This window comes from Oratosquilla oratoria, chromosome 11, assembly GCF_046742065.1.
Source record: "Oratosquilla oratoria isolate Oo_2021 chromosome 11, ASM4674206v1, whole genome shotgun sequence".
NCBI classification, from domain to species: Eukaryota; Metazoa; Arthropoda; class Malacostraca; order Stomatopoda; family Squillidae; genus Oratosquilla; species Oratosquilla oratoria.
Window position 1 is genome coordinate 62,218,658 of NC_134787.1, and position 22,903 is coordinate 62,241,560.

A 22,903-nucleotide genomic window follows, 5' to 3' on the forward strand; every position below is an offset into this window, starting at 1 on the left:
AAGAGAACTGAAGAAAAACAGTTTTCCACATAGAGTAGTGGACACTTGGAACAAACTGGATAATGAAATAGTATGCGCAAAAACCATTCATGAGTTTAAAAGTAAACTAGACACTGCGAGATACAAAGGCGGGACACCACGAGCATAGCTCCCCTTCCCGCAAAATACAACTAGGTAAATACAACTAGGTAAATACACACTCACACACTTTCTTACCCCATAATTGATTTCTTGGCAGGAGTGATAAGAAGAACCCACCTCTTAGAAAACCTTCACTACCCCTTTTGAGGGGACAAGTTCTGAAAACCACATGTTCCAAGGATGCATTCATATGCTGCAGTGGCTGAGCCTGAAATTTTCAGTTGGCTTGACAACCCGTCTAATAAGACAATTCATTTACTTGAGGGCAGTCAGTTGCCAGGAGCGACTATGAAATATCACATAGAGGTATAGGTTTACATAGACACAGTGGCCTCATCCCACCAATTGGCTCTCAGTTCGCATGAAACCCCTCCATTGCATACTTTCAAAACATGTGTTCATCAGATACCATTGTTTATAGAGGTCCCAAAACTGTTTTCTCATGCATGAGGTAGTAGTGAGGTGGTTGCATTTAAGATAGGGGAAGGTGCACTATCAGGTGATTAAGAAGCAGAGTCATAGAAGTGCACTATCAGGTGATGAAGAAGCAGAGTCATAGAGATGATAAAGAGAGAGAGAGAGAGAGAGAGAGAGAGAGAGAGAGAGAGAGAGAGAGAGAGAGAGAGAGAGAGAGAGAGAGAGAGAGAGAGAGAGAGAGAGACAAGACATACAGATGGAGAAAGACAGAGAGAAAGACAGATAGAGACATACATCCAAAGGGATAGATAGAGGCATGCAGAATAAGAAATAATTATAGATACAAAGAAACAGACATACATACAGAAGCATTCAAAGAGAAATAAAGACATGAAGATATTCACTTGTTGCAACGGGTCAGCATTTTCAGTTTGCTTATGTATTAATGGATACATGTTGATAAGAAATGCAATGTGTACAGGATTGGTCAATAATGCTTACGTGCAAATCTCCTGGTGAATGGGTTGTTCAAACCCTTCTGTGTTGACAATGGCCCTCACTTTACTGGCGGAGTTGGTAGCCCAATACGGAGATTGAATGTCCACTGTGCTCTCACACGCATCCATCCTGAAAATCAGTAAATAAGGTTAGTTTCACTGTTACAAAGGATATGGAGAGATAAGAGAGGGGTATCTCAGTGCATAGGTATGCAATTCTACACTTCTCACAAACTGGACAAAAGAACACAAATACATACCTCATCTCTACATAAACAACACTCTAATACCACACACAAACACACCGAAAATTCTTGGTGTAACATACGATACATCCATGTCTTTCAAACAACACATCACAAACATAAAAAACAAATGCACACCCAGACTTAACGCACTTAAGTCAATCACTGGAACAACATTTGGACAAAACAAAGAAACTAATATAACAATATACAAACAATGCATACGCTCAGTGTTGAATAATGCGAGTCCTGCATGGGCTCCTAATCTCAGTGAGACACACCACAACACCCTTCAAATCATACAAAACAAAGCCCTAAAAACAATTACAGGCTGCACAAATACAACACCTACAGACCATTTACACCATGAAACAAAAGTCCTCAAAGTCAAGGACCACCTCGACATGAGAGGCACACAAACACTTGCCGCAGCCACCACAAACACATTACACCCGCTACACTACATAGCAGAACACCCACACACACCAAGAAACATTAAAACAACACCCAAAGACCTTTATCACGCACAGATACTCTCTTCTCTTCCTCCACAACCACCAAATACCAGCCTCCGGAAACATATTCATAATCATATCACTCACCGCTCCATTAACACACTGAAAGACAACACACTGCTGCATGCCTGACCCCCTGATATCCACCCTTCTGAATCCTCTCTCCCACGAAAGGACAGAGTCCACTTGGCCAGACTGCGGTGCGGTCACCACCCAGCACTTCTAAGCTACCAGAAGAGGCTGGATGACCGCATTGTGAACAGCTGCCCAGGATGTAACACTTCACCCCATACCATACAACACATAATGGAAGACTGCATTATACACAATCATGCACGCAAACAACACAACATACGCTCTATAAAGGATTTGTGGGAAAACCCAGTTTCGGCTATGGCATTCCTTGGGGAGACGGGACTGCTCGGACAGACAGTCTAGGGAACGACAACAACAACAACAACAACAACATAGTGTGATTAGAACTCTCTTTTTTTCTGATAAATGATACTCATTTATTCCTCCCATATGATTGTTCACACTTATTTTTTCTTGTTTAGTCTTGATATTAAGAGGGTTTAGGGTCCTGATAATTCCTCAGCCATTCACCAACTTATTTGTACAAACTAATTTCTGTGCTTAGGCATATCGTTCAGCATGTTTTTACCCTTTATGCTGGAACCAAACCAACATTCAATATGCTCTACATAAGTGAACTTTCATATCATTCTAAGTAGTACCATATACATTTAATTCCTTCATTACTTACATACATGTTTGTACACATGTATGTGTTCATGCATGTCTGTCTGTCTATATGTATGTCTGTCTACCTGTATGTATTCATGTCTATCAGTATGTATGCATGTCTGTCTGTATGTATACCTGTCTGTCTGTATGTAAACTTGTCTGTCTGTATGTAAACTTGTCTGTCTGTATGTATACATTTCTGTATGTATTTACCTAGTTGTATTTACCTAGTTGTATTTTACGGGAAGGGGAGCTATGCTCGTGGGGTCCCGTCTTCATATCTCATTTTATCTAAACTATTTTTAAATTCATGTATTGTTTTTGCACACACCACTTTCTCATCTAACTTGTTCCAACTGTCTATTGCTCTGTGAGGAAAGCTGTTCTTTTTCAAATCTCTTCTATAGCTGTCTTTTTTTATTTTCTTTCCGTGTCCTCTTGTATTTCTGTCATCCCATTTTATCAGATTCTCTCTATCAGTAATTTCTATGCCTTTCATGATTCTGTAAATAGCTATCAAATCTCCTCTCTCTCTTCTTTGCTCTAGTGTCTGCAGTTTAAGTTTTTGTAGTCTCTCTTCATATGATAGTTTTGAGAGTGTTGGTGCCAATTTTGTAATTGCTCTTTGTATTCTTTCAAGTTTTTTTATACATTTTTTTGTACTTGGTGACCATATCGTTGCTGCATATTCCAATCTTGGTCTTATCAGGGTGATTAGGATTTTCCTCACCATTTCTTCATCCAGGTATGTAAATGCCACTTTGATTGTTCTTATTAAATTATAGGTTTCTCCAAAAATCTTATTTATATGTTTCTCAGGTGACATATTATTCATAACAATGACTCCCAGGTCCTTCTCATTTTCTACTCTTTTTATTCCTTCTTCTCCCAAATTATATGATCCTGTTATTCTGTTTTTGCTTTTTCCAAATTCCATTATACTACACTTTTTTGTATTGAACTCCATCTCCCACTTCCTACTCCATTCTTGTACTTTATTTAGATCTCTCTGTAGTGATTCACAATCTTCTTCAGTTTTCACTCTTTTCAGTAATTTTGCATCATCTGCAAAGAAGCTCATATAGCTTTCAATTCCTTCATCCATATCATTAATATATATAGCAAACATTATTGGGGCCAGAACTGTTCCCTGCGGGACACCGCTTATTACTTCATTCCATTTTGAGTGCTGATCTCTTATCACTACTCTCATTTTTCTTTCTTGCAAAAAGTCTTCCATCCAATTTAGCAATTTACCTTGTATTCCTCCTTCATATTCTAATTTCTTAAGCAGCTTCTTATGTGGTACTTTGTCAAAAGCTTTTTTTAGGTCTAGAAATGCACAATCAGCCCATCCATCTCTTTCTTGTATTATATCTATTAGCCTTGAATAGAAACATATTAAATTGTATGTCTGTCTGTGTGTATACTGTATGTATACTGTCTGTATATATGTATACTGTCTGTATATATGTATACTGTCTGTATATATGTATACTGTCTGTATATATATACTGTTTGTATATATATTTGCCTAATTGTAGTATACAGGAAAGGAGCAAAACAGTCACTGGGTCACGTCTCCTATTCTCTAATTTTAACATACATAGACTCAAGTTCATATACAGTTCCAACTTAATCTATATCCTTGATTTGCAATTACCATCTTTAGATTTGAGCTCATGTATTGTTCGAGCTTGGGCTATATCACCTTCTAAGCTATTCCACATATTTATACATCTATATGGGAAACTGTATTTCCTCACATTCTTTGGATATGTGGTCTTTCTTAATTTATGCCCATAACCTCTTAAAGCCCTCCCATCTTTAATCAGATCTCTTCTGGCAATGCAATCCATTCCCATTAGTGACCTGAAGGCTGTAATCATATCACCTCTTTCTCTTCAATCTTTCAGAGTTGGAAGACCCAGTACTTTTAGTCTTCCCTCGTATGGTTTATCTGCCAGGCCAGGGACAAGTTAGGTTACTGCCCTTTGTATTTTCTCAATCTTGCTTATATCCTTCACTCTGTGTGAGAACCATACTATTGAAGCATATTCCAGTCATGGGCGTATCAGGGTCTCAATGAGTTTTTATTTTTTACATCATCCCTTCATCCATATAGTGGAACGCCACTTTAAACTTCTGCAGTGGTGCGCTCTTTTTTTTTTTTTAACATCATCCCTTCATCTATATAGTGGAATGCCATATTTTAATCTTGTGCAGTAGTCCGTATGTCTCTCCCACAATCCTGCTGATATGTATGTATGTATGTATGTATGTATGTATGTATGTATGTACGTACGCATGCATGTATGCATGTATGTATGTATGTATATATGTATGTGTGTATGTACAAGTATGTATGTATGGATGTATGCATGTGTGTATGTATGGATGAATTTGTTTCCAAGTCCTTGAACCTTCCACATGAGAACACGCCTTGTTAGTTTTATGGAATCATTAGATGTATTGTTATAAATCAACTACTTAACTAATGAACAAATTTCCTATTTTATGATATACAAAATAAAGTATACAAAGTATACAAAATATACAAAATAAAGTATACTCGTGCATCATTTGAAACAGATGAAATAAATTTGAGGCAAGGTCGCACAGAGGCACATACGGGTCCAATGAATGAGCAACCTAAGTATGAAAAGCATGGAGAGTTAAAAAATTCAGTAAACAGGAATCCTTAAATAATTACTCGTATAATGTAGTGTGACCATCACAGAAAAATTGGTGACATGCTGTAGATCCTTCTTAATCACCGTGATGAGTTAAATGGCAACTAAGAATACTACAAGTTACTTACTTGTCTGAGCTGTTTGGCGTGGTGCCGGGAGATGTCTGCCGTCTGGCTCTGTTGTTAATGAGATTCATAAAAGAACCTCCTCTGGGGTGCCGGTCCGCGGATTCCTCGTCCGTGGATCTACCAGTCCTTATGACATGTTGCTATGGGGTTATTTCCAGATCAGTTAACTCATAAATTATATAGTGTTAACGACGGATTAAAATGAAAGTCGTGACAAAATGAGTAGTAGGTATGAATCCTATACTTGAACTTTTCAATATCATTTGCATATTATATGTTCATTTTCTGGCAGTATATAAAATGTGGTTATTCAGTGCGAATAAGCAATGAATTATAATCTAATACGTATTGAAATAACTTCAACTGACCATTCGAAAGTATCTTAAATATCTTTTATAATGTTGAGCTGAAACGAGCTGAAAGATTTAGTAATAAATAGCACCATAGAGATTAAATACTACTCCTATTTTTATTCATAATTGTTCCTGAATTCAACTGTATTTGGTAAGAGGTCATTGTGGTATAATTCATTGTAGCATTTACGAATGCAAGGTATGATATTACTGATCAAGCAATATACAGTACTTGTCTTATTGACACACAATAACTGGTTATTTCCGTTTTTCTCACATTGTAATATAAAGTGATCTAGTTTGTGCGTACATCTGCATTATTCATTTTACTTAAATACTGCCCATTCCCTTTTTTATCTAGCCAAAAATAATTGAAATTAATCTCTTCATTATATTGACTGACCCAATTTTTTTTACATAAAAAACATTATCATATCGCAATGTGTCATTCTTTCCTTACACTAAACCCCCAAATTCCCCCCTCCCTCCCTCTCCCCCATCTTATCTATCCTGCCCTCTAACTAAGTGTGTGTGGGGGGGGTGGGGAAGGCTTGCAACTTGCCCTAGGCCTAATCCACCAAGCTTATAATACGGGTAGTCAGAGCTGCAAAAGAGGCACGGTGTGAAACTTCGGTGGAGTCTACTAGAGTGTCCGGAACATTATTTCCCTCTCGAAGGATATCACTTAGCTTCTTTATGAAATACAATTTTCCCACATATTTGGGAAAGCTTCCTTTTATTTAGGCATTATGTTATCAGGATCACCTCACTAATTCTAAAGACAGCAACTTGTGTGAGTTATATAGTTCTACATCATCAAATAAATTCTGTTGTTTTCTTTGCGGGAACCCGCAGAAGGCCGCTCTCAAGCAGCGTGATTAGCTAATACAGTTCTCATCGCTTAATGTTGAGTGATTACAAATTCTGTACGTATCTTTGGTGTAAAAAATAACATTTATATTACATACTTTACTGTTTGATATGTATCTTACATGAATTTTTGAATATTTAATTACACCAGTTATGTGTAAATCTGTTTCATTTAGGATCAAGTCAAGGTAAACATTATTTTGATCTGTATTTTTTTCCACTACAAATCACCCAACTTACGACAAAATGCGCTATTTAATGATTTCTGTAGTTTCCAAATAGCATTTCATAATTATAACCTCCGCATATATGATAACTAGAGTACTATGTAACCGTGCTATGGTGTTATCATGCTAAGCAGCTAAACAGTTGAACTGAGGACACTTCCCAGATATTCCCAACTCCAATTTATTGTAGCCTGAATACGAGCCTTAAAGCCAAACCTTTCAGTTTCTATATAACTCTACATCCATATAAGTAGCTTCCCGAAGACTCCATAGCTTTGAAGAACATCTAGATTTTTTTTATCGTAATTTAGATCCATTCAGTGGTGGTACTGTGAGTAGATGCCCTTGGTCCTACACGATCCATTACGTAGAACTTACCTCAGCAAATATCTCTTGAGGTGGTGGGTCGTACTCGCCATACATCCTTCGCATCAACGCCTTGTTCTCATCGATGAATTGTGCAATTCTTTCTCTGAAAGACAATTATACCATTATTGCAATGCTTATTCTGTCCGCAGAATCTTTCTCTCTCTCTCTCTCTCCCTCTCTTTTAATCTATGTAATTTGTTTATATCTGTGAGATTACAACAGTTGCCCCGTCCATATTGATTTACTCGTATATAAATTCAAAACCTAACTCGCTTATCATGAGGAATGTCAGCGCACATTCGCACGTCTGCTTCTTAGTATTTATTTCTAGATTTGTTTTTTGTCCTTCATTACTTCCTGCGGTAAATCACTCCTTTTCGCCCTTCTTTTGTTTTCTCTGAGATCGTTATTTATTTACACCTTTTTCACATTAACTAATTGTATTATACAAGAAAGGAGCAACATTGATGAGTTTGGGGCGCGTGCATTTTCAATTGTCTTCGCGTTTACTTTGAGTTTGTGTTTGCTTCTGTATCTACGCTAAGTTTGCCTTTGACTTTACTACCTTTGCGTGCGCATTTCTGTGTTCGTTTGTGTGTGTGCGTTCGCGTATCTTTGTTTCTAAATATAGTCAAAGCTAATCATTTCTAAAAGCATAGAAAAGGAAAAATATGAAAATATTTTTTTTACTACATTATTGTATACATATGAATACCAATATATTTCATTGATGCATCGTTTCTACTAATCAGGAAGACTTTCTTAGCATAAGCAGGTTCTTAGATATCAAGGATAACCACAAAGAATTCCAATGAATATGATAAATACACGTAACCTGCATGGCATGGCATGGAATATACATCAAGGCATTTTTTATGTATAACTCTGAACGAAAACTTTCAAAGTTGGTTTTCCATCTGAGTCTATTACCTGGGATAGTTGTTCCCCGGTGTCCTGCAGAAGAGTTGATTGAGTCTCTTAATGCACGGTAGTCCACGATTGATTTGACCTTGGATTTCAAGCCCAAGGGCCAAGCTGAGCGCCGTCCACAGGATCTGGAAAGAAAAGAAACATTATGTGTTGAAATACGATTCCACACCAGGGACTTTGATGTGTACGTGTGTGTGTGATTCACCATGGTCTTGGATCACGTGTTGGACTCGTGATCGACGGTTATTTCCATCCCGGAAGAGAGGTCAGGGCTCATACGAGTATATGACCGATCTATGGGTAATGTGTGTGTGTCCGTGCGTGTGTGTGTGTGTGTATATATATTTACCTACCTAGTTGTAATTACCTAGTTGTATTTTACGGGAAGGGGAGCTATGCTCGTGGTGTCCCGTCTTCTTATCTCATTTTATCTAAACTATTTTTAAATTCATGTATTGTTTTTGCACACACCACTTTCTCATCTAACTTTTTCCAAATGTCTATTACTCTGTGAGGAAAGCTATTCTTTTTCAGATCTCTTCTCTAACTGTCTTTCTTGATTTTCTTTCCGTGTCCTCTTGTATTTCTTTCATCCCATTTTATTAGATCCTCTCTATCAATCATTTCTATACCTTTCATGATTCTGTAAACAGTTATCAAATCTCCTCTCTTCTCTGCTCTAGTGTCTGTAGCTCAAGTTTTGCTAGTCTCTCTTCATATGATATTTTTGAGTGTTGGTGCCAATTTTGTAATTGCTCTTTGTATTCTTTTAAGTTTTGTTATACATTTTTTTTTTCTTTGTATTTGGTGACCACATCGTTGCTGCATATTCCAATCTTGGTCTTATCAAAGTGATTAATATTTTCCTCACCATTTCTTTATCCAGGTATGTAAATGCCACTTTGATTGTTCTTATTAAATTATAAGTTTCTCCAAAAATCTGGTTTATATGTTTCTCAGGTGACATATTATTCATAATAATGACTCCCAGGTCCTTCTCATTTTCTACTTTTTTTATTCCTTCTCCCAATTTATATGATCCTATTATTCTTTTTTTGCCTTTTTCAAATTCCATTATACTACACTTTTTGGTATTGAACTCCATCTCCCACTTCCTACTCCATTCCTGTACTTTATTGAGATCACTCTGTAGTGACTCACAATCTTCTTCCGTGTTCACTTTTTTTAACAGTTTTGCGTCATCTGCAAAGAAGCTCATGTAACTTTCAATTTCTTCATCCATATCATTAATATATATAGCAAACATTATTGGAGCCAGAACTGTTCCTTGGGGAACACCGCTCATTACTTCATCCCAGTTAGAGTGTTTGTCTCTTATCACTACTCTCATTTTTCTTTCTTGCAAAAAGTCTTCCATCCATTTAAGCAGTTTGCCCTGTATTCCTCTTTCAGTTTCTAATTTCTTAAGTAACTTCTTATGTGGTACTTTGTCAAAAACTTTTTTTTAGGTCTAGAAATGCATAATCAGCCCATCCATCTCTTTCTTGTATTATATCTATTAGCCTTGAATAGAAACATATTAAATTGGTGACGCTTGAACGTCTTTGTCTGAAACCAAACTGCCTTGGATTTAGTACGTTGTTTTTTCTAAATACTTTACCCATCTACTTTTGATCATTCTTTCACAGATTTTTGCTATTGTACTTGTTAGAGAGACTGGTCTATAGTTTGTAGGGTCCTCTTTATTTCCTCCTTTGTATATAGGTACTATATTTGCTCTTTTCCAATCTTTTGGAACTTTTCCTTCTTTCAAGGAACTGTTTATTATGCTTTGTATTTTGTCTGCCAGTTCATTCCTGCATTCTTTCAAAATCCAGTTTGCTATTTCATCTGGTCCATGCAATTTTCTGACATCAAGTTTACTCAAGTGTTTCATTATTTCGTTCTTTGTTACTTCTATTTCTTTCATAGGGGGGACTTTCTCTTCCCATTCGATCTCTCCAGGTTGTATGTTCTCCCTTGTAAACACAGATTCAAAATGCTTGTTCATAATTTCTGCCATTTCCATTTCCTCTGTGTACTCAACTCCTCCTTGTCGTAATTTCTCTAATTCTTGTTTGTTTTTCAGTTTGTTGTTTACAAATCTGTAAAATAGTTTTGGTTGATCTTTACATTTTTCTATGACATCTTTTTCATATTTTCTTTTTTCGTCTCTGCACACTTGTACATATTCATTTCTATAACTAGTATATATTTTCCATTTTCATGTCTTTTGTCTTTCTTCTATTTGGTCCAAGCTTTATCTCTTTTGTCTTTCAACTCCTTACAACTTGTGCTGTACCACCACTTTACATGTTCTTTTTCTTGTTTTTGTCTTGGGACATACTTTTTCACTCTTTTTTTTTTTATAAATTTTTGTCAAAATATTCCATTTCCCTTCTACTGTTGTATCCTCTTTGTGTATTCTTTCCCAGTTTTCATTTTGAAAGAATTCTCTTATTTGATCAAAATTTGTTTTTTCATACATCAATCTTCCTTTTCTATATTGTTCATTTCTTTTCATGTATTTTTCCTCATTTAGTTCTAGTTCTATCAATATGTGGTCACTTTTACTTATTGGTGCCTGGTATTCTATCTTTTCCACTATTTCAGGTTCTGATGTGATTATTAGGTCTAGTCTCGATGGTTCTTCTTCATTTCTATACCTAGTGTTCTCTTGAATCCATTGTGTCATTGTGTGGTCAATAATCATCTCAAGTAGAACATTTCCCCATGAGTCTTCTCCACTCTTTACTGTCATCTCTTCCCAGCAGACTTCTTTGCAATTAAAGTACCCCATCATTACTATTCTTCCTCCATCTTCCATTATCTTGTATAATGTTATTCTTGTGTTTTCTAACATACTTTTATGTTCACTCTCTTCCCACGAGGCTGTTTTTGGGGGCACGTAGTTTATTACAAACTTTCTGCTCTTCTTATCTCTGTCTTCTACTTCTATCATAATCATCTCTACTCTATTCTTTCCATATGTGACACTCCTCACGTTTATATCCTTCTTAGTCAGGAACATAACTCCACCCCCTTGTTTTATCTGTTTCTAATCCAATAATTATATGCATTGTGTCCTATGCTGTTGGGTGGTAGTGAACCTTTTAATTTTGTCTCTACAAATCCCATTATATCCGGTTCTTTTTCCCTCAGATACTCGTTCAGTTCATTCAGTCCTGTTATTAATCCATCTATATTTGTGTAGGACACTCTTAACTTTGTTATTTCCATTGTTTTTTCTGTTTCTTTTTTGTTTCTCTCTGTTATGGTCCATTTCCTCACTTTCATATTCACTACTCTCCAATAGAATTCTTCTTTTTTCTGACTCCGTTCTGTTCTCGTTTTTTTTTTTTTTTAGCTCCTTGCCTTTTAATTTTTTCCTCTCTTTCCTCTTTATTCATTTCTCTTTTTATCCATACCATTTTATATTGTTCGTTTGCTGCTAGCTTCCCTGTTTTTACTAAGATATTCTCTATTGTTTGTGATCTGAATTTAATCTTAATTGGTCTGGTCTTATCTGTACTATATTTTCCGAGCCTAAAGATCTCTTCAATTTGTTTCATGATTTCAGGTTCATCTTCCTGAACTAATTCTAGTAAACATTTTACTTTTTCTTTTTCCTCTTTCATTCTTGTGGTTCTATTTTGGTTAATTTTCTCTTCCATTCCTAATATAATTATACATTTCTTTTTGTCTGCTAAGTCTCTTACTATATTTTCCTTCTGTCTCATCACTTTAATAACAGAGTCTTCAGTTTGTTCTTTCATTTGTTGCTTAATTATGTCAGTAAGTGTGGCCTCTTTATTGTCTTTATTATTTCTCTTTAATTTCTCATTCTCTTCTTTAACTTCTTTTAACTGTCTTTTTAATTCTTCTATTTCTAAAGTTAAGTTTTTGTTCGCCTTCTCTAGTTCTTCCAATCTTTCAACTCTCTGCGCAATCTTGGCTACGTTACCGAAACTGTTTTCCCAATGCTCGGTTATCTTATCAAGTTTTTCCTCTAGTCTTGCCAATCGGGGGAGGTTGGTACCCCCCCACCCTCTTTAAATCCCTGGAAACTATTATCATCACCTTCCACTGTGCAGCTCTTATCTATATTTCTAATCTTTACATTTTTGTTGATCCCGTCATCACCGAAATCGTCATCATCATCGGTCCGTCTTTTGTTTACAAGACGCCTGGCCTCCTGGACCATGTTCCCCTCTTCCTCATTTCCTTCCATTTCCCTCAATAATCCCTCCCCTTCTCCTTTTTTATCACTTTCCCACTACACCACAAGCTTTCCCCTTCCCTATAAATACAATAATGTACTTTCTGGACGTTGAGATCCACGTAGATTTTCCTTTTTCTTCGGAACTCCAATTCTCGCCGTCCATTCGACGAAAGTGTGTGTGTGTGTGTGTGTGTGTGTGTGTGTGTGTGTGTGTGTGTGTGTGTGTGTGTGTGTGTGTGTGTGTGTGATTCACCATGGTCTTGGATCACGTGTTGGACTAGTGATCGACAGCTATTTCCCTCCCGGAAGAGAGGTCAGAGCTTACATTATATACATATATATATATATATATATATATATATATATATATATATATATATATATATATATATATATATATGACCGATCCATGGGTAATGCTGCGACCTTACACGCACGCCCAACTCCCCGCCCACGAAAGTTGGAGTAACGACTTGCAGCGCAGCGATACTGATATTACTTCAGCCCTGGACGGGATTCGAACCCGGACCGCGGTAGTGGCAGCCGAGAACTCTAATCACTGCGCCACGAGGTGTATGTATTTACCTATGTATGTACCTATATTATAGTTGTATTTACCTAGTTGTATTTTATGGGAAAGGGAGCTATGCTCGTGGTGTCCCGTCTTCATATCTCATTTTATCTAAACAGCTATTTCCATCCCGGAAGAGAGGTCAGAGCTCATACGAGTATGACCGATCTATGGGTAATGTCTGTGTGTGTGTGTGTGTGTGTGTGTGTGTGTGTGTGTGTGTGTGTGTGTGTGTGTGTGTGTGTGTGTGTGTGTGTGTGTGTGTGTGTGTGTGTGTGTGTGTGTGTGTGTGTGTGTGTGTGTGTGTGTGTGTGTGTGTGTGTGTGTGTGTGTGTGTGAGGGAATGAAAGAGAGAGAGAGAGAGAGAGAGAGAGAGAGAGAGAGAGAGAGAGAGAGAGAGAGAGAGAGAGAGAGAGAGAGAGAGAGAGAGAGAAATACTAATTGTCGATCGTTGGAAAAGTATTGCGTGTTGAATGTTGCATGTTGTAAGCTCCAATACAAAGTAGATTCACTGTAAAATTTCGAAAATTTAGGGCAATTTACAACTGGCTAGATTCAGCTGTTTATCAGGGGTTCAAATCTGCCTCTGAATTCCATATTAAACTCTTTCTTGTTTTCCTTTATCTTTACAAGGCTTATTTCTTCATCGGGGCTGAAACTAAATTTAGCTATGCAACCTTCCGTTCTACGGTAAGTTTCTATATAATGATTTTGTTTATTACAGTAGAATTGCATACATTTTTGCTCTCGCCTACAAATATGAAGTCTATTTCGATATTTGTTGTTCCGTTTCAGCCATTAGGAAAACATGTTCATTATCTTTATGCCAGTCTTACTAAAACTTTCTCTCACCTCCTACAAATAATATAGAATAATACATATGTATATGCAAACATATATGCCTACATATATACATGCATATGCAAACATATATACATACATGTATGCATATGTATATACATGCATATGCAAACATATATATACATACATATATATGCATACATATGCACATATATGCATACATACATGTACATATATATGCATACATGCATGTATACATATATGCATACATGCATGTATACATATATGCATACATGCATGTATACACGTATGCATACATACACGTATACACATATGCATATACATATATACACATATGCATATACATATATACACATATGCATACATACATATACACATATGCATACATAATATATACACATATGCATACATACATGTATACACGTATGCATACATACATGTATACACGTATGCATACATACATGTATACACGTAGCATAAATACATGTATACACGTATGCATACATACATGTATACACGTATGCATACATACATGTATAGATCACAACTAACACCACAGTCGGACGAATGAGAGTCGATAAGCGAAACTATATATTTCGATTGTTAACTGCAATCCTCTTCAGTAGGATTGCAGTTAGCAATCGAAATATATAGTTTCGCTTACTCAACTCTCTCTCGTCCGACTGTGGTGTTAGTTGTGATTTACAAATGTGTTACTACATTTCTCACCACATAGATATAGATATAGATATGGGTATAGACTTAGATATAGATTTAGATACAGATGTAGTTTTAGGTATAGGTGTAGATATACACGCGCATTCTCCCTCCTCTCCTTTTAAAACTTTTCAAAGATCACCTGCCTCTCCTCTTCTTCATTGCCCAATACCATTTGAATCTTCATCCTCTCCAAGTGCCTTACAATCCCTCCAGGCTGCCTTTTCCATCACCACTCTCTGAGTTATCCACCCTGTCCTTGAACCTGCCAACCTATTTTCCTTCGGTAAACTCGGGATTTTTCCAGACAAGATAGTGACATCATACCTTGGTGTATCTGTTCGACTTGGTTTCGTACAATCTGCGTTTTAGTTTACGCATTCTTGTCCTATTATGGATAGTTTGTTTATCGCTGTCATATCATGTGTTCTTCCGTGTATTCCGGACATGTTGTTATGAAATCGTATAATTCATGTTGATGTAGATGTGAAAGGATAAGTTTCTTAAATTTGATACCAAAGAATTAAACAAAAGCGACGACAAAGTCTGATTTGTATAAAGACGTAACGAACCTCATCGACGATGAGAATGTATGATACACTTGTAGGAAATATGTACCTCGACATACCTCGACATTACCCTGCGATGAAATGTATTATTAAGTTTCTCATTTTAGGTCGACAGCAAGCAAACTACAACAGTCTCGGTTGTAGATGTATGATAATCCCTTATGATTTTGAGTCACGTTAAAGTCTGCTGTCTTCTTCATTGTTAAAATATAACCACTCGAAAATACAAAGTATCGAACAAATTCTTTTTCCCAAGTGTACAACACCTGTTGCAGATGTGATACTTGGGGCTATGGTGAAAGTAGCAACACTAGTGATAATGACATTAATCCATATATTATAGAAATCCCCTAACCTGAATGAAATGGCCTAGAATTAGCTAGAACCAAATATCTGAATTGAGTTAAAGGCTTGACTTCGTTCATCGAGAAAGTTCTACGAAAACATTGCGAGGTTTCTGAAAGGTAAACGGAATGCCTCACCATTCCCCAGAACAAAATATTTACGGTGGACAAAATTATAAATAAATAAATAAATTAGCTAGAACCAAATATCTGAATTGAGTTAAAGGCTTGACTTCGTTCATCGAGAAAGTTCTACGAAAACATTGCGAGGTTTCTGAAAGGTAAACGGAATGCCTCACCATTCCCCAGAACAAAATATTTACGGTGGACAAAATTATATAAGATAAGAAAATAAATTAGGGTGGTGAAAGCTACACCATAGGCAGTAAGCGGTGCCAATGACGTCATTATCACCACTGAAACCAGTGGTGTCTAATTTGGTGATAGAACTTGGGTCTTAGGAGTATTGGGAGTTTTATTGAGCGCGAGGTACAAACTAAATCATATGTTACAGATCTAACAAGTAACGATATTGATAACTGGGCAGTGGCAATTGATAAAATAAAATTAGGCTTTCTATATCATCAAAAAGGATAATCTCTATAAACGTGATAAAAAAAAATAAGAGTATTGCTTGTAAGCAGAGATAAACATCAGGTCATTGAGGTGCATTGGATAGATTCCACTCCGAAAGGGGTTATCACACTAAGCTAATTTTCCCTCCCACCTCCAATTAATCGGCGATACCACCAACCTCCAGAACTTTAGCCGGAGGAAAATAAAATCTCTCCATCATATCAAATTCTTTCCCGGAAACTGCGGACTGCAGATCTGCTCCAACAGTCGAATGAAAATAGCGCAGTGTGATAAGTCTTTGAGCTATTGAGACAGCCAGGAGGAAGAGGAGAGGACGCAGGCCACGGAGAAGCGGTGATTTGCATGTGAAGAAACACAGACTGCTGAACACGTCATTGTTGAGTGTCCCTTGTCTTGTGATGTTCGCAACATGTACATTATAAGAAGATTTCATGATTTATTCCCCGGCACAATGTTTCAGGTCTGTAATATAAGGACATTTTTGTCGATGTTATTTGTTTTATTTATTATTATTATTATTATTATTATTATTATTATTATTATTATTTTTTTTTTTTTGTGTATGGTGTCGATTTGGAAACTCATCTATATTGTCTATAATTTTTGTTGGACAATAGATTTGTAATACGAGTATATTTATCTTCTATTGTTTTGGTGTGGTCAATAGGATATCTGTTTATATATATATATATATATATATATATATATATATATATATATATATATATATATATATATATACATATATATGTGTATGTGCGTAATATATATGTGTACACACACACACACACACACACACACACACATGTATATATATATATATATATACATATATATGTGTGTGTGTATGTGTATATATATTATATATATATATATGTATATATATAGATATATATATATATTATATATATATATATATATATATATATATATATATATATATATATATATATATGTATATATATATATATTATATATGTATATATATGGATATTAAAACTGCCATTTCTATATAACATAGGAGTTTGTTATGACCTAATAGGGACCCTAAAGTTCAAATAGTAAAAATCTTTATCCCTCAATTGAATAATATTCGTTGGCATTACACAAAATGGGTACATAAGAGAACAATAATGGAGAACGGGTTGATCAATATAATTTCTGATCCACTGGAGAGTAAGATGTTCCTCCTTGGATGATTAAAGTCGACGGGAGTTAGTCGTCAAAGAGTTAACATTTTCATCATCCTTCCTTTTACGAGTCTAATTTACGAAGTCATTTTTTTGAGTGTTCATGTCAACTACACACGATTCTATTCAATGTATGAATTGATGAACTTTTTGCGTTAAACCAGATGCAGACGCAAATGAACACGCGGATGTTGATATTTCCCTACGAAGAGGATATGCAAATCGTAAAAGTACAAATGCCTGATATTTATTCATAGCTTTTGCCTTGGATAATTAAATGAACAAGGTATTTGAAAAAAAAACCTGTTAAGACTACTTTGCATGAATCATGGTTATTTGTATACATACCGATGTTCAGAAACTGGAGATTTAGTTTGGTCTTAACCCATTGAACTCCGATGACAAGATTCTTTGTCATTTGGTCAAATAAAACAAAAAATCATAAAACACCAAAATGTTTGATCAAACACCAGAAAAATATGACGTCAGTCCTCGCTTCGCTGCGAGCGAAGCGAGGACTGACGTCATATTTTTCTGGTGTTTGATCAAACATTTTGGTGTTTTATGATTTTTTGTTTTATTTGACCAAATGACAAGACATCTTGTCATCGGAGTTGAATGGGTTAAACAGTTACACAGCCAGATTGCCATGATTTGATTAGGGTCAAGAAGAGATTAGGATATTTTAAGAGATTTGTTTCTTTTCATATGTGGAAGTTAATACACAGATTGTTAAATGCAATGAATATAATGCAAGAAATATTCAGCAACTGCACCTCTTCACCATAAAAGAAGAAACAAAGCGTTTAGACATTTGGTTGCTTTCTTACCGTTTGCAGTGCTTTTGTACTGAAGTATTTCGTTATAAAATGAACGCTGGTTCCCTAACCTGCAGGTCGTGTGGCATGAAGTGAAGATACATTTAAAATATATTTAATCCCGTCTGTTTCGGGAAACCCCCAGGAACCCGTGCTAGCATCGCGTTCCCGGAAAATTCCCGGACACTGGCAAGCTCGCAGGATCCCGGTAATATACGAATTTCCCTCCCACCGTACTGGGACTTTCCCGTTGTCTTCCGTATCGGGAAGTGGACAAGATCCCGATGTCTCGTCCGACAGAACCCCAATCACCATGTCTTTTCTTATGGTTAGTGATAAAAAAAAAAATATATATATATATATATATATATATATATAAATATATATATATATATATATATATATATATATGTATATACATATATATATATACATATATATATATATATATATATATATATATATAAAATAGTAAATAAACAAATAAATAACACTGCCAAAGTTGAACCTGTTTTTATATACTCAATATTAATATCTCAGCAACTTTGGCAGTGTAAAAAAAAAAAAAAAAAATTAAACTCCGATTTTTTTTCTGTTTTTCATCACTGTGTTCAATAACTCCGTTTCGCTCAGTTTTGACTTAATTGTTTTAATGGTTTTTTTTTCAACGTCTTTACAGCCTTCACCTTCACTTGTTACGCTTCCGCATAGGGAGCAACACACAAAAGAACAAGAAAAGGTACAAATCACCAGAATGAATTTATTTGTTTAGTCAAGGATAGTGCCGAGCTAATTGTTATAACTCTGGACCAACGCAAGGAACTCATTAACAAACAGACCTTCCAAGTTCTTGGAAAGAGGAACTCTAGCATTGAAGTTTTGTTCCCCTACCCATATAACACCTTCTCTGCCTTCGAGAATAACCAAAGCGTTATAGAATAGTAAACGGACCTATGAAGTGTTGGTTCATTATTACAAAACTGGGTGCGATTCCAGTAATATCCAACCGGAACTGTCAGGCAATTTCTTTATGATTCTAAGAAGTGTTAGCCACTAGGGAAGGGTACTCCATGACGAGCCTCACTGAGATGTGGGAAAGTAATTTCAATCTGCGGTTTTCGCTTGTTTGTTCTTCATTGGGGGCTGTTTATTTATTCGTCTATTTATTTGTTTATTTATTTTTGTTATGAAGGTTTCTGATACGAAAAAGTTCCTTCTACCGTGGAGATGGTGTGTGTGTATGTGTATTTTTGTGGATGTACGTGTGTATGTGTGAATATACGTGTATGCGTATGCATATAGATGTGTGTGCGCGCGCGTGTGTGTGTACATGTCTGTGTGCGTATGTGCGTGTGTGTGTTTGCGAGTGGATATGCATGTGAACGTACGTATGGGTATGTATTTTTGCGTGCGTGTGTGTGTGTGTGTGTGTGTGTGTGTGTGTGTGTGTGTGTGTGTGTGTGTGTGTGTGTGTGTGTGTGTGTGTGTGTGTGTGTGTGTGTGTGTGTGTGTTTTAGTACACCATCTCTAAGCATTTCCTCATGCCCACAAATTAAAATTCACGGCAGAATGTGTGGGCTGATCCTAGACGATTTTTTTTCTACCCATTTTTTTTTCTCACCTGGTTCAAATTCATTTAGTTGACGTCGATCAACGGAGAAAATAGCCATTAGATGACGAGTTCCTATGTGAAACAATGTCACTTAGACGGAGGTCTGATCTTCGATTAACAACGTTACATTCTCTCGTCACGCGCGCTGATGTCCGTCTTAAAAGTCTTCCCTGACCTTGGTCCTCACAAAGGAGTGACCATTTGTTTAGTTCCGCGATCGATCAAGGTATCATTTAATCCAGAATCCGGTAGTCCTTTAATCGTACAGTCTCCCACAGGAAGAAGAAAGAGAGAAATGATCCTGTGCTAATGCACGAAGGACGCTAATTGGAACGCTACCATCAATTCTTCCACTACCCGGATGTTGTAAAGCTTCAGCCCACACCTTGCTCCGAAGACGTTAGTGTACGTGTAGAGGAATGAGAATACGCACGCGTGCGCTCGCCTCGGGGTGATGATAATTGCGGACTCCGACGCCCCCCCACCACCACCACTTCGAAGCATCTAGCTGGCCACCCATCCGTGTCTGACCGGATTCGCTCGAGAACGTAGGGTTTCCCGAACTTCCAAGAGGTTCTCCTGTCAGCTGTATTACAGAAAAGGTCCTCACAGACAACACTGATCAGGTTTTACCCATAGCATCAGCAGCAACGCCGCCTGCATTAACAGCAACAACAAAGCATTTCTGTAGAAAGGAGTGGCATTAGCAATAATAGCGACGTAACAATACGAATAAACGGCGTTATTATTAAGCATTGTGAATAGGATAAGATTATAAATTTCATGCAAAAACAACAGAAGGAACAATTGTGTACGATAATGCCTTTAGTATTTTCGTTATATGAACAACTAGAAAGTCCCATGGGGATCTGATGAAACGGCGACTTGATAACTGCTGAATAGCTGAAACGTAAGCGCATCAACATCATCTCTGTTGTTGGGGTGAACGATCCAGCTTTGCCGATTAAGATAACAAAAGAAAAAGTACTTATGTCGGGCGAAACATTTGACTAATGGACTCTGTATGCCAGAGCAAGTATCAGATATTGGTAATTGGGTTCGTATAGTGTAAATATAAACAAACTTTTTACAATGAAGATGTAATATACGAAAGCGCTCTGCTTCGTTAGTTTCTTTTTCCAAGGGGTCTACTTTGCATAAGTGAACACACGGGCCCGTGTTCTTATTAGCATATAAGCAAAAATGCAAAAGCTTGCCAACGGTATATGCAGTATCAGCAGAAAAAAGTAATAAAGAAATCAATATACAAATAGGTAAATAGATAAATGAATAAATAAATAAACAAACAAATGAATACATGAATTAGTAGATGAATAAAATATTTGGTGAGTAGATCTGAGATTTGCACTTTCGAGCGAGGGTAATATATTATATACATATATACATATATACATATATATATATATATATATATATATATATATATATATATATATATATATAATTGTTACAAGAAATACTAACAGTGTTACCCTGTACATAGGTTTAATTCTTTGTCAGACAAGGGATACTCGTCTATACATTAAAATGAATAAATTAAATAAAAATAACCGGTTATGTGTTACATGACTAAGTCTTAGAGTACAAGTGTACCGCGAATTTACACCTGGGTGTGATAATGGAGAACTGTACGATGATTGCAAGCCAAACGCACCTTCGCGTTAAGCAAATGTTAGCCACATTACTACTGGTTAATGCAGCGTTCCTGAACCTTTTTACCCTTGCGTAACCTTTTAAATAAATTGCATGTCTCAAGGAACCCCTGTAAAAAAAAAAAATATATATATATATATATATATATTATATATATATATATATATATTAACATACATACATATACCAAGGCTTTTTAGGATATATATATATATATATATATATATATATATATATATATATATATATATAAATATATATATATATATATATATATATATATATATATATATATATATATATATATATACACCATATCTTTCTCATTTTATTTTCATCGTAATAATAGGTTAGATAGGATGATGTCTATATTACATTATTACAATAACCAAGAATATGTCGTGCGTGTTTAATTATATTACGTATATGAAATTAAATAAAAAAAAATCAAAAGTGCATTAGCTTATCTCACTTGTTCTCGCGGAACCCTTAGGGACTTTTTGCGGAACCTTAGGGTTCCGGGGAACCCTGGTTGAGAAACGTTGGGTTAATGTGTGAAATGGGAAGAAAGCGCAAGGGGACAGCGGCATAAAAGCCGCAAAGGTTAAAAGAGGAGAGATGAGGATGGTGTTTATAGTGCAGTGGAATGCAGACAAGGTCATCATATCAAGACAACAGGACAGGACTTGCAATAATGAATCTAAATTGGGGCAAATTTAGATTTAAGAAGAAAACAGGCAAGAACTGGTTTACCAATAGAGTGATTAATGGATGGAATAGATTAGTAACCATTTAATAAGCGCTGAAACTATTTGTTGTATTAAAAGAAGATTAGGTAACTTTATGGCTGGGGATGATAGGTGGTGACGGACAAGGGACTGCCTAGTGTAGGCCTAATGGTCTTTTGTAGTCTCCCTCATTCCTACGTTCTTATGATACTGTGTAGTCTGAGGGGAAGAGTAGTGACTCACTTGTTCGACGGGGGGATGCCGATGTGGCTTTTTATACACCAGTGGTTCTCAATCTGTGTGCCGCGGCACCAAAGAGTGCCGTGAGATCGACTGAAGGTGCCGCAAAAACTCAGGGCAAAAATGACTGTCACAATTATATTTTTGTATTGTCATCCATTTTTTGTCCATTAAACCAGCATCAGTGTAAAGATGAGTATTTTCATATTACCCAGGGACAAAATTTTGTTACACTGATGTTGAATCAACAAAATACTGACAAACTAGGATTTAGATTTTCTGATAAGGCTGCCGGGGAGTTCTGAAAGGCTTGCCAAGGGTGCCTCAAGCCAGAAAAGGTTTGGGGACCACTGCTATATACAATGGTAGAATAATTAGAATTCGTGCTATTGATTGCAAGTTTGGCCATGTATAAAGGTCACGATTTAAAAGCTCTAAGGGCAGGTTTGTGAAGCTTCGGGAAGTAATTTTCCCTCGTGTTAGTGTGACGTCATTGCTTCACTACCTATCCCTGGGTATGGTCTAATAACACGTTTTTATTGCCCTCGTATTGGTATGGGCTACCTTCTTCGTGCGCGGGCAATTCCCCCTGGGACGATTGACACCTTCTCAGAACATAGAGACGTTAATAAACATAAGATACAGCAGTGTAGTGACCTTCGCTATA

The 22,903-nt window shown here is 36.3% G+C and overlaps 1 protein-coding gene across 3 annotated transcripts in view; it reads right to left on the reverse strand.

Moving 5' to 3' along the window:
- LOC143029861 (protein spaetzle 3-like) overlaps nt 1-22,903 on the reverse strand; it is a 135,541-nt gene that overhangs the window by 5,004 nt on the left and 107,634 nt on the right. For all 3 annotated transcript variants that reach the window (XM_076192978.1, XM_076192977.1, XM_076192979.1), the window contains exons 2-5: nt 8,133-8,257; nt 7,212-7,305; nt 5,384-5,523; nt 1,060-1,185 (exon numbers count right to left, since the gene is read on the reverse strand). In XM_076192978.1, coding sequence (XP_076049093.1) covers nt 1,060-1,185; nt 5,384-5,523; nt 7,212-7,305; nt 8,133-8,257 — 485 coding nt within the window. The remainder of the gene's footprint in view (nt 1-1,059; nt 1,186-5,383; nt 5,524-7,211; nt 7,306-8,132; nt 8,258-22,903) is intronic.